Source organism: Muscardinus avellanarius, assembly GCF_963383645.1.
Source record: "Muscardinus avellanarius genome assembly, chromosome: 15".
NCBI classification, from domain to species: Eukaryota; Metazoa; Chordata; class Mammalia; order Rodentia; family Gliridae; genus Muscardinus; species Muscardinus avellanarius.
Genome location: NC_137801.1, coordinates 37,014,517 through 37,029,594, shown reverse-complemented (window position 1 = coordinate 37,029,594; position 15,078 = coordinate 37,014,517). Strand labels below are relative to the sequence as shown.

The window sequence follows — 15,078 nt, the reverse complement described above, 5'->3', positions numbered from 1 at the left end:
CAACGATCCCTGGGAGCGGCCTGTAACCCAGTCAGTGGCCCTGACCACGGGCTTTGTAGCAACGTGCAACCCTGATCTCCTCACTGAGCGCTCACCCAGCCTAGCATGTTCAGCCTGTGTTGCCAGGCTTCTGGCCACCTGCAGAAGAGCACAGAGGGGCAGTGTGGAGAGAGGCCCTCCAACGCTTGCTGTGCTCTGCTCCTTCTGGTGCCCAGGCTTCCTGGGTGATTGGCCCGATCTGCAGGCCTCTGGAGATAACACCTTGCCATGCAAGTTCAAGGGCTCCTGCCACGACTCCCTAAACCAGAAAGACCCCCACCAGCCTGCAGGCCCTGTGTTCTGCGGTGACTGTGGGGAGGATCCTTCAGAGGCGCTTGGTGACTAGAAAGCCTCTCACCTTACACAGGCCCCAGTGCAGACGGTGAGGAGGACAGAGCATCTGTGAGGTCAGCAGGTCAGGGTGCTGCTCCCTGACCCATCAGTCACTCACTGGTGTGGCCTGTCTAGTCCTTAGGCCTCAGCTGTAAAATGGAAAGCTTTAAAATAAGGATGTGAAATAGATGGCAAAGACATGGTGAGTAATGGATAGGAAAGCATAAAAGAGCTATGCAGATATGGAAAATGACTACTTGTCAAATAATTAGGTATTTTTAAAATTTATTGATGCCTTAAATTGTACCTAGTACTGAGATTGGCAATGGCAATTCATATGTGCGTGTAGCACACGTGGTCTGTTTCCTTCACTGTGCCTGCCAGGTCATTAAGTTGTCATCACCATGATGGGCCGAGCTGGAGCGCTGCCTTTCTGTCGGCCCTCACCAAGGCAGCTGTCCTTGAGCCTTGCTCTCCCCCAAACTGGCCATCAGGCGGGGGGTGCAAACTGATGTGCTCTAATTGCTTGGCACTGTGTCTCTTTTCATCTGATTGTGTTTGGGACACAAAAATGCAGTTTATTTGTCTAGAAAACCTTGATTTTGTTCTTGGTGTTGCCCTGATCTTGGGTAGGTCACCTGAGCTCTATGAGCTACTTTGTTGATTTGCAAAAATAGGAATAATAATGCCCTATTTTTCTCCCCTCTTAAGAATTTTATGAAGATAAAGTGAAGTAGAAATATTTTTGAAGATAAAACTCTTCATGACATGCAGTTTATTATTTCATAATTGCTGCTGTTGTTGCCGGGGCTGAGGTCCAAGTGCCTGCCTTGCCAAGTTCACATTAGCACAGTTCACTCAAGTGTGCTGCAAGGAATTCTCACCTTGATATGTCCAGACTTCTCATGCAACATCCACAAGCTCCTGTTCTTCTCGCTTACTTATCCTTTCTATGCTCTTAAAGAGGAAAATAAGGTTTGAAAAGAACGGGGACTTCTGTTAGCATTCCATATAACAATTGACACTATATATCCTCCAAGCACCAAAAAGTACAATAAAAGTTTTCTTGGGTTCTACTTTTCTCCCACAGTTCCTAGCACATAGCTATTAAGTTATTAACCAGCAATTTCTCTGGCAGCATATTAAACTTTACTTTAAACAAGTCACAGAGGGAGGGAAACATGCATCTCTCATAAAAGGAATAAAAAACATACACCCTCTAAAGCAGTTTCCCCAGGCTTTGAACCAATCTGAAGCCCCACACAAGGTCTCCTTTTCATCATCCTCTGCACATAGCTTGAGTGTTAGGACATTAATGAGAAAAAGATGCCTAATGGAAAGATGGAACATATGAGGGCCTCTGGGCCCGTGGGGGCTCCTGGGGGTTCTTTCAAAAGGCAGGTAAGCCTCCATGGAGGGAAGAAGCGAAGCTTGGCTTGGAGTTTCCGTCTTCCCCTCTAGCAGCAGCATCCCAGCAGAAGCAAAGGAGGCTGTGAGCTTAGCCCTGCCTTGAGAAGAGATCCCCGTGCCTCCTGCAGATTGAGCCTCTGAGAATGCCTCCCCAGGACCCTGGTACAGAGGTAAAGGCCCTCTGCTCTGCTCTTGCGGGTTTGGGACCCCAAGGAGTAAAGCTGCTTTCCTCAGAGAAGCCCACTGTGCTCTGTAGCACACGGCTGGGCTTTTTGGACAAGCTCACAGCTCATGGTCCTCTTTGTGCATGGTGATCCCAGGAGAATTCCCTGGAAACTTGTCTACCACCAGAGCAGAGCTTGGAGGATAGCTTCACTCTAAAAGAAAAATCCAAGTAGGAGCGGAGGGGCAGGTAATGAACACATGCGTGTAAGTGCAGGTGAAGCTCCAGACCAGGAAGGCACGGTGGGTGACGGAGCATAGCGTAGAAGGGCACTGCTGCCGCCACACTCCCCTGGCAAGCCCAGGTGGCCCCAGGCCCATGAGCCCTGCTAGCAGGCCCACCTGCAGATGGTAATTCTCGCTTTACAGCAAAGGGAAATAGCCTGTTTAAAAATACATATATTCTGCGATTTCATTTGCCGTTCTTGTTTAAACAAATCCCCTGTTGTTTCTCCAAGAATGCCATGTATGGCTACTTGGCTGGGGCTGTGGTAAAAATAGAAATCATAACAGGAAGAGGGGGCTTTTTAAAATTTAATTTACACTTTCACATTTACATGGCTTAATGTGGCCCGAATCAAAGAAAGACCTCCTAATTCCTACTGTGGAGCCTCCATTGCAGCCACCAGGACTGCCAGAACTACCAAGATTGCCAGTGGCCTCTCTGGGAGGCTAGAGGATGCTCAACAGAGTGTCTCAGCTGAGTTAGCTGAGTTAGCTGTTCCCATCACCCTCACAAGCTGTTTTTGATGGTGACTGGGGGAAGGTTTCCTAGAGTACAGGCTTTGAGGAACTTTTTTTTTTTTTTTGGTAGTGGGGTTCCTGGAAAACCTTCTCCCTCCAGGCTACACTCCCAGACTTCTTAAATTTGGAAACAGGGTCTCTTAAGCCAGCGCGGCTGGCTTCAAACCTGCACGATCCTCCTGTCTCCGTCTCCCAAGTGCGGGGATTACAAGTGTGCGCCACCACGCCCGACAAGGAACATTTTAAATAAAGAGCATGATGTGGCTGGATGTGTCGAGTGAGGGTCATAACAGCAGGAGGAAGGTGTTGTAACCTGCCCCTCTCTCCCATTCTGTAGCCTCACCTCCTTCCTTCTGTGCCTGCTCTGCCCCTCTCCCACCTCCTCCCCTCACTCCCCAGCTTTTCCGAGTCCTCCCTCCCACCCGGATGGGTCTCTGGGGCCAAGAACGTTGCTTCCCAGCTCACTTCTGGCTCCCAGGCAAGACAATGCTGATGCTTCTGGTTCGCAGTGGCCTGGGGGGCCTTGGTTACTGGAAGATTCCAGATGGCCATGATAATCCCGTGCTGGGACTTGAGACCCAGTCACTCCAAGCCATCAGTCAGCCTATTGGCTGCACCTGTTTGATGTCTAAAATTCCTTGTCTTTCCTCTCACAAGCCCAAAGCCTCCCGTGTCTGCAGACCCTTTCTTCATGACGTTCCCTCTAATTGCTTTATGTATATTTTTTCTCACATATACTCTTACCCATCCCCCAAACCATAAGCAGGCAAGGCCAGAACTAGCCTCTCCTCTCTCCCTTCCCACTCCATCACTCCTGTTCCCAGGAATGATACACCCACAGTGCTCAGTATGTCTGGATGGACTGATCAGGGTTCAGAGGGAGTAGTTCACTAGGGCCTGGTCTGACCCAGACCCAGACCCTGTTGAAGTCCAGATTGTGTTTCTTGACTTCGAGACCTTGACAGATGCCAGCAGCCTAAAGCCAGGACAGCTTTAGATGGCAGTGGGTTCTCCTGGAAGAGTTATTGAGTGGCCACCAGAGCCCTCCATTGTGGCCTGAGCTGGAGGGGTCCCCTGGGGTCTTTGACCCTTGGGACCATTAGAACTCTTAAAGGTCACTCCTGAGCTCTCCAGTTTGGGGGTCCTGGTCACCTGTCCTGTGTCATTGCTTGCTGCTCACCCCCATACTTTAGCATTTGTCATTTTCTAAACCTACCATATGCCCAAGTCTTTGGACCTGCTGCCCACAGCCTGCCTCCCAGCCTCCTTCCCCGCCCCCAGCTATCTTCAAGGCCTCTCCCAACTCACTGACAGTGGGGTGGTCCCCTCTTCCACCGTCCTTTGTGTTTGCTCTGTTGGCCCAGCCTTTAGGGCACCTGTCATGCTCTGGGGTGAACGGCTGTGTGCTTCTACCACTAAACTAGTAACTTTCAAGTGTTTTTCTCCTTTCCCCTCCTTTCCTCCCTTCCTTCCTTTCTTCCTTTATTCCTCCCCTACCTTCCCTCCTTCTTTTCCTCCCTCCTTCCCTCCCTCCCAACCACTTGTAACAAGAAATACCTTTCACATATGGCTTAGTGAACATGTATATGTCTTTATGGTGTGTAAATACACATAAATACACTAGACACATATCACACCATGAAATCTTGTACAACTTGAGATCTTGACAATAACTATATAACATATAAGCAGTCTGCAAAAAAAAATTTTGCAATAGAGAGGGAATTCATTCAAAATTTATCATACTTAATTTCAGAAATTTTGGCCTTCAACATATCCACTGATATTTTGATTACTAACATAACCCTGTTGATATCATTTGATGTAATGTATGGTGGTTTAATACCTGGAAAAGGAAAAGTTATAACAAATCAATAATTTTACTTAAAACCATCACACTTCATTAATTATTTGCATCTTATTTAAAGATATATGACTTATTAAAAATGCATTCTGTGCAAGGACTTTCCAAAATCCCCATATGTAACAAGCAGCTTAGTGAAACGATGCTTACCTTACTGCCAACACACTGATTTTATTTTCTTCTTCCTCTTTTCCATTCTTCCTTTGTTTGTCTTTTGCTGGTCACCACCCACTAGTGACCAGCTAAATGGATCATAACCTGCAGTTTGAAAAACACCATTCAGGACTCTAAGTTCCTTGAGGGCAGTGATAGTACCACTGAGTCATTTCGTATTTCCAAACCCTGGCACTATTCCTGGCTCTCAGTAGCTTCTTAATAAATGTTTTTCTGAATGAATAGACCCCAGTTAAAACGATCTGCAGCCGCTGGGATTCCGGAAGGGATGGGCAAAGTGAATAATTTATCGCAGACTTCCCAAGAGCTCCTGCTGTCCTCTAGACACTAGGGCCTTTGTGGATGTGGCTGGGAAGCTGCTCTCTCTGCTCTGCCTTCAGCTTCCCCCCAACTTCCAGGAGAGAGGGCAGGAGGTTTAATGAAGTTCAGAGATTTCCCAAGGCAAAAACATATTAATCAGGTTCTCGGGTGGATATTTGTCAAAGGATGAATGATAAAAACAGTGGAAGAAAGCAAGATTCTTAACAAGACCTTCATTTCACTTTCCATGTATTAACTTGGTCTTTTTTACCTGATTCCTTCTACTACTTCTAAAGCTACTGTTACACTGTTTTTCAGGCCATCTGTTAGACCCTAACCACTTCTGAGTTTTTTAAACACTATAAATCTTCATTAGACTATGCCCCATGCCAGGATTTTTTTCATTTGGGGGTAGAAAAAAATCCCCAAGCCCACCAAAACCCTGTGGCTCAGCTTCCTGTCCAGCTGGCTTGCTGTTCCTGGGGATTATATTCCCATCATCAAAGTGACTTGACAGACCGAGAACAAACCTCTGGCTCACCCTGAACTCACAGCATACCATTTCCAAGTCAGAACAAACACCAAGTAACAGTGAGAGAGGAAAGAAAAAAAAATTATTTTCCTGACTTAGAAGCCAGTTCAGAGAAAGCCCGAGTCTGTGACTGCAGAAAGGGCTGTTAGGTGGTTGTCTTGCAGGGGGAGCCATAAGTGGGCTCTATGCCAGCCTTGCTCTCTAAATTACCTCAAAGCCATGGATGGACTCAGTTGTGGCCCCAAACCTCTGTTCCAGAATCTGAGGTAGCACTTTGAGGGAGCCTTCCATGATCTGGATGATAATAGTGTACGCACGTGCACACACACACACACACACACGCACACATACCTACACATAGAGAGACCAATTCTCATAGTCATGGAGTGGTCTCTGAAGTGTCCCTGGAAGCCAGGGAGGTCACTAGCCTGTGCCAGACCTAGGGAAGGTGAAGAACACTATACCCTGACAGGGGACTCTATAATAAATTCTTTCCTCTATTCACTCGAGTTTGTTTGTTTGTTTGTTTGTTTGCAGTACTAAGGATGGAGCCTAGGGCTATTCTACCTCTGAGCTACACCCCCATCCCTACTTTTTTTTTTTTTTTTTTTTTTTTTTAGTCTTTTTAGTTTTTGAAACGGTCTCACTGAGTTTTGAAGGGCCTCACTAAGTAGCTGAGGCTGTTCACGAACTGCAGTCCTCCAGTCTCAGCCTCCAAATACTGGGATTACAAGCGTGTGCCACCATGCCCAGCCCCTAGTTTTATTCTTTATTTTGAAACAGGGTCTCACTGAGTTGCGAAGGGCCTTGCTAAGTATCTGAGGCTGTTCATGAACCGTGATCCTCCTGTCTCCACCTCCCAAATGCTGGGATTTCGAGCGTGCGCCTAACGTAGCTAAAAGTCTCATAGAAACCAGGTTCATCATTAAACTTGAGAGGCAAAACAATTTGCCAAAACTTTCCTTTGTGGTTCTGTAAGGCTTCAGAAAAAAACATCAAAGACAATGAGCTTCAACTGTAGGAGGTAAACTTACTGGACTTTACATGAAAGTGGACAGTAAGGGGTGTGTGTGTGTGTGTGTGTGTGTGTGTGTGTGTGTGAACCCAAGGATGCTCTACCTCAAAGCTACACATCCAGCCCTTTTAGTTTTTTATTTTGAAACAGTCTCACTAAGTTGCTGAGAGTGGCCTTGAACCTGCAATCCTCCTCTCTCAGCCTCCCTAGTCCTGGGATTATAAGTGTGCTTGAAAACATATTTAATTATATTATTCCCATTTCTGAGACTTCGACTGTTTAACAGTTGGGAACTCCTCCTGCCAAAGAAAGGACCACATTAGGAAAGAGAGCCAGAGAGTGCTACACAGGGGGGGCTGGGCCTGGAACAGAGAAATGGAGCCATCAGACACCTAGCACAAGGCCAAGCAAGTGGCCCAAGAGACCAAGTGGAGTCCTTGTGTGCATCAGCCTTGAGCTGGCTGTGGGGAGGAGATAACGCAGGAGATGGCTTCTGAACTCTTGAGAATTTTATCTAGTTATGGAGAGAAAAACAAAGACAAACTTTGGCTATAAATAGTTATAAGAAAAACATAGCACAATAAACTGGAGAAATGGAAAGGACTTCTAAGGTGTACCTCCAAAAGAGCAGTGAAAACGGAAAGAATTTAGGTTGACAAAGTAGATAAAGAAGGGCGTCTGGAGAGGGGCGAGGGATGTGGAAAGGAACTCGTTTGGCTTGTCCGGGAAGCTGGGGATACCAGCTCAGGCAGACTAGAAAGGTGTTGAAAGGCAAGAACGAGAGCAAGGTGAGCAAGGCTTCCACGAGACAGGCTGCTTCGCGCACACCGGGCTCTCCTGAGTGGCATAGTTTACTGCCCAAGTCGAGTGTGGTGGCACACTCTTGTACTCCTAGTACTTGGAGGCTGAGACAGGAGGAGCTCAGGTTCATAGCCATTCTCAGCAACTCAATGAGGCCCTATTTCAAAATAAAAATTAAATAGAACCGGGGGTGTAGCCTAGAAACAGAATGTCCCTGGGTTCAATACCCCACAAAAAAAGTAAAAATTTCTCAATTGAAAAAGAAAATCATAGCTGGACATGGTGGTGCACGCTTGTAATCCCAGCATTTGGGAGGCTGAGACGGGAGGATTATGGTTTGAGGACAGCCTCAGCTTCTTAGTGAGGCCCTTTGCAACTTAGTGAGACCCTGTTTTAAAATAAAGAATAAAAAATAGGGCTGGAGATATACCTCAGGGGTAGAATGCCCTTGGGTTCTAGCTCCAGTGCCGCAAAAAAAAAAAAAAGAAAGAAAGAAAGAAAGAAAGAAAGAAAGAAAGAAAGAAAGAAAGAAAGAAAATTACAAAGTTAAAGACAAATGGCAAGCTGCTCAAACAATTGGTATTATTTGTGACAGTGGATATATTTTCTACAAATCATTACAGAAAAAAAGCAATAGAAGATTTAAACACAGGTCACAGAAAAGGAAATTTAAATCTCTTTTTTAAAAAGCATGTGGCTGGGCGTGGTGGCGCATGCTTGTAATCCCAGCATTCGGGAGGCTGAGACAGGAGGATCACGGTTCGCAGACATCCTCGGCTACTTAGTGAGACCCTCTGCAACCCAGTGAGACCCGGTTTCAAAAATAAAGAATAAAAAGTAGGGCAAGGGGTGTAGCTCGGAGGCCAAGTGCCCCTGGGTTCCATCACCAGACCCGCAAAAAATAATAATAAGATAAAATAAAATAAAAAGCATGTGAAGGCCATGCATGGTGTCACACTCCTGTAGTCCTAACTACTTAAGAGGATCACAGATTTGAGGCTAGCCTCGGAACTTACTGAGACCTTGTCTCAAAACAAAAGTTTTTAAATCTGGAAGTATAGCTCTCTGATAGGGTACTTGCCTAGCATGTGTGAGCCCCTGGGCTCAATCTCTGCGACCGTCATACCCATACACACACAGCGTATTATAGGAATCACTCTTAATATAATTGCAGTTTAAAACAATGAGGTAATTCTTTTTCACTTACCATCTTAGCAAAGGTCAAAATTGTTAAGAATAGACTATAGTGGCCATATTATGGGCAAACTGGAATTATTAGGTACTGTGAGTGAACATGTAAATTGGTATAGTCTCTTTGGAAAATATATTGTTAAAATTAATGAAAATTTTGAATGTACAAATACCTTGATCCAACCATTTCAGCTTCTAGGAATTTTGTTTCTGAGTATACATCCATATGTACAAAACTGTTGTACAAATATGTTTATCACAACATTGTTTTCAGTAGCAAAATATCGTAAGCAATCTGAATTCTCTCAAAGGGGGACTGACAGGATTATAAAATGGAGCCATTTACTGCCATTAAAAAATGAGACAAATTTCTGTGTCTTTAACAGGATGATATCTAAGGGCCTGATAGTGAAAACCAGTGATGCTCAGAACTTAGTACATTAGGAAACCATTTATGTAAAGATAAACAAGTGCATTATAAAAGGATAGAAGGAGCTGGGCGTAGTGACATATGCTTGTAATTCCAGTACTGGGCAGGCTGAAACAGGAGGATCACAGGTTCAAAACCAGCCTCAACAATTTAGTGAAGCCTTCAGCAACTTAGACTTTGTCTAAAAATAAAGAATAAAAGAAAAACAGACCTTGGAGGGTAGCTCGGAGGTGGAATGCCCCTGGGTTCAACACCCAGTAATGGAAAAACAACAACAAGAATAAGCTGGGCATGGTGGTGCACACCTGTGATCCCAGTACTTGGGAGATTCATACAGGAGGAGTTCAAGTTCGAGGACAGTCTCGGTAAGTAGCAAGACTAGCTTGGAGGTAGAATTCCCCTGGGTTCGATCCCCAGTGCCCCCAAATGAATGAATGAATGAATGAATGATGCCTGAAAGCTATACTAGTAAGTAGTAACAGTGGTTTTCTCAGGGAACCAGGTTGTATACAGAGGATGGAGTTGTGGGAAGTGGGCTCCATTTCTACTAAGTGATCTTTCATTGTACTGTTAGAATTCGTGTGTGTGTGTGTGTGTTGAAACAGGGTCATGCTAGATTGCTGAGAGTCTAGCTACATTGCTGAGGCTGTCCTCAAACCTGAGATCCTCCTGTCTCAGCCTCTTAAATACTGGGATTATAGGCAAGTACCACGCCCGGCTAGAGCAGAGTTTTAAAATAGCTAAGCATAGGGCCAGGCGCGGTGGCGCACGCCTGTAATCCCAGCATTCGGGAGGCTGAGACCGGAGGATCGCGGTTTGCGGACAGCCTCAGCTACTTAGTGAGGCCCGCTGCAACTCAGTGAGACCCGGTTTCAAAATAAAGGCTAAAATAGCTAAGCATAGGTATAAAATTAGAGCAAACCCTAGATATCATGTATACCAGCAGTTTGGGGAGGTAGAAGTCAGAGAACCAGGAGATAGTACATTCTGAATCAAGTCAGTGAGGCCGAGGGGAAGAGACCACGGCGCCAAGACTGCTTAGCTTCAGGTCCTCACTGCAACGTATGCCAGCTCCAGGACGTGAGCAGCTCAGGATACAGGTGGGATAGTCCTCAGGGAAGTGGTGAGACTGCTCATTTATAAGGAATGAGAAGGTTGGCTTTAGGAAATCCACTAGCCAGAACACCAGTGCCAGTTTCTGTGCCAGCCCTACCCATACGTTGGAAGTAGAGGAGCAGTGTAGCAGGTGATCAGTCCTGGGGCCTCTGCCATGGCCAGCCCCCAAGGTGGGCTTGGCGTGCGTGCGTGCGTGCGTGCGTGCGTGCGTGTTCTACTGGGATGGAACCCAGGGGCATTCTATCTCTGAGCTACACCCCCAGCCCTGTTTATTTTTACTTTGAAACAGGGTCTCACTAGGTTGATGAGTGTCTCACTTGCTGAGGCTGTCCTCAAACCTGTGATCTTCCTGTCCCAGCATCCAAAGTACTGGGATCACAGGCATGCTATGCCACCACACCTGGCACTTTGTGGGTTTTGTAAGTGGCATACTGTAACTGTATAGTGAGATTCACAGTGATACATTCATGTATGTGTGTGTGCGTGTGTGTGTGTGTGTGTGTGTGTGTGTGTGTGTAGCATTATTTATTCTGTCCTTCCTCATACTTTCTTCCCTTTTCCCTCCCCTCCCCGATCCTATGATCCCCATATATTACCCTTCTGGTTTCTTTCTTAATTTTCCTGAAGTCTTTTTTCTTTTCTTTTTGGGGTGGGCATTTCAAGCTCACTGCACCACATTGACGCTCATGTTGGTTCACGGTGAGATTGGTACATAGTTCATATTTTACAGGTCAGGAGTCTCACTCCGGTCACAGAGATAACAGTCTGCAAAGCCAGGACTCAGACCCAGCTGTGTCCTGCTGTGTTTGACATTCGCAGTAGGTTATTAGCATGCCAAGAGAGCCTGGCCCCTTCCTTGATCTGCATGAACTGAGACCTAGAGCCAGGGCCCGCCAAGCACTGTTGTCAAAAGAAAGTCCCTTTGGCAGACTTAGCAAGATCCGCTCTCAAAATAAAAAGTAAAAGGGCTGAGGGTATAGTTCAGGGGTAGAGTGACCTAGTGCCACACACAAAAATAACAAATAAATAAGTAGTCTTTATTTCTTTTGTGTATAGGCCTCCAAATCTAAGCCATTTTCTATTTCTACCACATGGATCAAAGACTAAAATAACCCATTAAGAGAAAATAGAAAAAAATCCATTTATTAGGACGGTAATACCAGCTGCAGTATTTATTTGTATGTGTTTCTTCTGTTGACTTTTTTGTGTATAGTTAAGGTTTTTCATATATGGGTACAGTTCTCTTCCAAATGCTAAAGCCGTGATTTTCAAGACCAATCATTTTTCTGAAAATTTCTCCATTGCAGAGGGGAATGATATTCAGGCATGGTGGTGCACACCTGCAATCCTAGCTCTGGATAGGCTGAGCTAGGAGGGGAGCAAGTTGGAGGCCAGCCGGGACAACTGTGCGACAGGGCTCACTGAGGGCTGGGATTAGCTCGGGTAGAGTACTTACTCGCCTGGTGTGTATTCAATCCCCAGCACTGTACACATGCCAAAAAGAAGGGAGTAGGGGATAGCATCTCTTCCACCTCCTTGTCATTTTCAGTTAACTAGGATAAGATCTTAGGTTTTGCTTGGTTTGGGCTTATTTGAAACCACTGTGTACAGTTTTATCTGTTTGGTCCATACAGATAGACCTGGCCTTCACCATATGCTCTCGGGCTCTTACTTTGTATTGCTAGTATACTTATCACCTGTGATTATCCATCTTTTTTATCTTTTTGTGTGTTTGTTTATTGTGGTACTGAGGGTTGAACCTAGAGGGTTCTATCTCCAAGCTGCAGCCCCAGCTCAGCTCTTTTGATTGTTTTTCTTTTTTCTTTTTTTTTTTTTTTTTTTTTTTTTTTGAGGGTCTGGGATGGAACCCAGAGGCATTTGACCTCCGAGCTACACCCCCTGCCCAATTTTTTATTCTTTATTTTGAAACAGGGTCTCACTGAGTTGTGGAGGGCCTCACTAAGTAGCTGAGGCTGTCCGTGAACCGCAATCTTCTGGTCTCAGCCTCCCAAATGCTGGGATTACAAGCGTGCGCCACCACGCCCGGCTGCTTTTGATTTTGCAACAAGGTTTTGCTAAGTTGCTGAAGCTATCTTCGAACCTGCAATCCTCCTGTCTCAGTCTCCCAAGTACTGGGATTACAGGTATGTATCACTAGACTCAGCTCATCGTCCTTTTTAGCATTTACCTTAACTGCCTAAGAGTCATGCGATGCTTGATAGAAAATACCCATTTTCTCCTTCCTGTGACCCAAGCGATAGGGAGAAAAAAGATATTCATTTACTCTCTATTCTTTACCTTTCTAGGCAAAATCCATGTTTGGTGACCAGAGCTGTATACATTGATATTCTCTTCCTGTTGACTTACTGCCTCGACAAACCCACAAAGGGCAACCAGCCAGGTATGATTCATAATTCTGTCATATTTTGGAATGACTACAGGTCTGTGAGATGTAGGTGTGGTTTTGAGCAGCTCTACCACACACCCCCACCTTCTGCTTTCGTAAGACTACCACCCATCAGAATTCACCAGAGCGTCATATGGTTCCCTCCTGGAAGCTTCTCAAGGAAATTATTCCTTGTTTACTTGGGACTTTGCCATTAAATATTTTCTATTTGGTCATTCAGGGAAGAATGTGAACTGTACTCAGATATCTTCTGTGTTTCAGAGACCTTGACATACTCCTGCTTTATGTATTTTCCTTGAAAGGTTATTTTTTTCAATAACTTCTCTCTGCTCCATCCTGTGGAGATAAGTGAGCGTGCTCATTTAGTGCAGTACGAGGACATTTGAGACCCTGTTCTCAAACCCACCCCTAACCAATGCATGTCGAAGTTGCTGCCTCAAGCTTTAACATCATACATGTGTCTAGATCTCTGCCTCAGACTCACAACTCTTCTATTTTAATCCCGATTCACAAAGTTGTTGTTATTGGTGTGTGTGTGTGTGTGTGTGTGTGTGTGTGTATGTGTGTGTTACTGAGTGTGAGAGTGGAACCCAGGAGCTTTTCTACCTCCCAGCTATACTCCCAGACCTATTTATTATACTTTATTTGGAAACAGGGTCTCACTAAGTTGCTGAGAGCCTCACTAATTAGCTGAGGCTGGCTTTGAACCTGTGCAATCCTCTGTGTCAGCCTTCCAAGCGTGTGCCACCACGCCCAGCTTGTTGCTGTATTTTGTTCTTTTGTTTTTTGTTTTTTGTTTTTGGTGGTACTGAGGATGGAACCCAGGGGCTTTTCTACCTCTGGGCTATACTCCCAGACCTATTTTTATACTTTATTTGGAAACAGGGTCTCACTAAGTTGCTGAGAGCCTCACTAATTAGCTGAGGCTGGCTTTGAACCTCTGCGGTCCTTCTGTCTCAGCCTCCCAAGAGCAGTGATTACAAGCGTGCACCACCATGCCCGGCTTTGTTGTTGTTGTATTTTAAGGAGAAGAGCAACTCTAAATGAAATTTTTTCAATATGTTATATAAGAAGCGGCAGGAAGTGCTGGGCATGCATCCCAGACCATAGACTGCAATTGATTTTCATCAGCACAAACTGGAATGCAGGGTAATGAGCCTGCAACTGGTTAAAATTGGCCTCTTTTAATTGAGTAGGCCTGTCTAAAGAAGGCTACAATTACAAAGTCGAATTCTGAGGACAAGCAGGCCAGGCCTTCCCTCTGTTATGTTGAGCCTGTCAGTGATTTGTTGCCTTCAGTAAATATGTTCAGGTTGTCACAGTCCAGCTTTGTCCATATGGAACCTTCTTCCCAAATTCAAACCAATTGAAAATGCTTTGCAGGGGGCTGAGGTGGGGGTGTGAAACTGCCTCACACAGATCCATGTGTATTAGCCCACAAAGCCCCTGGGGCAGTGCTGAGGTATTAGCACACGAGACGTTCCTTGGTTCCGCTTCTCTGAATAGGAGCAGATGTTGTATCCATTCTGTGGTGTAGGATCATACAGTTTTATAGTTATAAAATAGCCCTGATTGAGCTACTTAGAGGCTGAGGCAGAGGATCATTTGAGCCCCAAGGTTTGAAAGCATCCTGGGCAATACAGTGAGACCCCACCTCACAAAAAAACAACTAGTTCTCGTTGATGCCTCTTATCCCAGCAGAGTTATGAAAAGTGCCCCTTTATTCTAGAGAACATCCAGGTTTGCATGATAAGTTATAGGTCACCCGGTGGTAAGAGACCTCAATATTGTATCTACTTGTACACTTGAGTTAAATGGGCCCAGATTGTAAAGAGATCCTAAATCAGTGGTTACCAGGTTAAATTCTTGTAGCTTTCCACGTCTCTGTATTTTAGTTTCCAGTTCCATACAGCTTTATCATACTTACCTGCTTACGTATCTGAGGGACCTGCTTACAGATCCAACTGTTGGGATCCTGAAAAGTTGTGTGGTTGACTGTAATCACTAGTTTATTTGAAGTGAGGTTTTCTTGGAAGAATTAACCTTTGCGTGTTGTAAAATACCTTTTCTTCCCCAGCTTCTTACCCTTTCTCGTAAGCCGGGCTCTGTGTAGATGACATTGGCTTTTTTGGGTTACTCTTTCCTCCAAATTCTTAACATTATTTAGAGTTTTACCCCAGTTAAATCTGGTCACAAGCTTGTTGCTCAATGGTGTGTCACGTGCTTGTAAATTCTATTTCTCTTATACAATTTTTTGTTCTTTTTCTTTTGTGTATGTGTGGACAGGGGTGGGGAATAACTTGGGATTGACCCCAGAGGCATTCCTCCTCTGAGCTACACTCCCAGCCTCTTTGTGTGTGTGTGTGTGTGTGTGTGTGTGTGTGTGTGTGTGTGTGTTACTGAGGATTAAATGAAAGGGCATCTATGTTATTGTTTATTTTGAGACTGGGTCTCACTAAGTTGTAGCTGAGGCAGTACTGGGGTTATAGTCATGCACCAT

At 45.2% G+C, this 15,078-nt stretch overlaps 1 protein-coding gene across 1 annotated transcript in view; it reads left to right on the top strand.

Annotated features, from left to right (window-relative positions):
• THADA (THADA armadillo repeat containing) overlaps positions 1-15,078 on the top strand; it is a gene marked incomplete at both ends in the record, with an annotated part of 379,586 nt that overhangs the window by 279,661 nt on the left and 84,847 nt on the right. Inside the window, one exon of the mRNA XM_080711248.1 lies at positions 12,478-12,572. Within this exon, the coding sequence (XP_080567374.1) occupies positions 12,478-12,572 (95 nt within the window). The remainder of the gene's footprint in view (positions 1-12,477; positions 12,573-15,078) is intronic.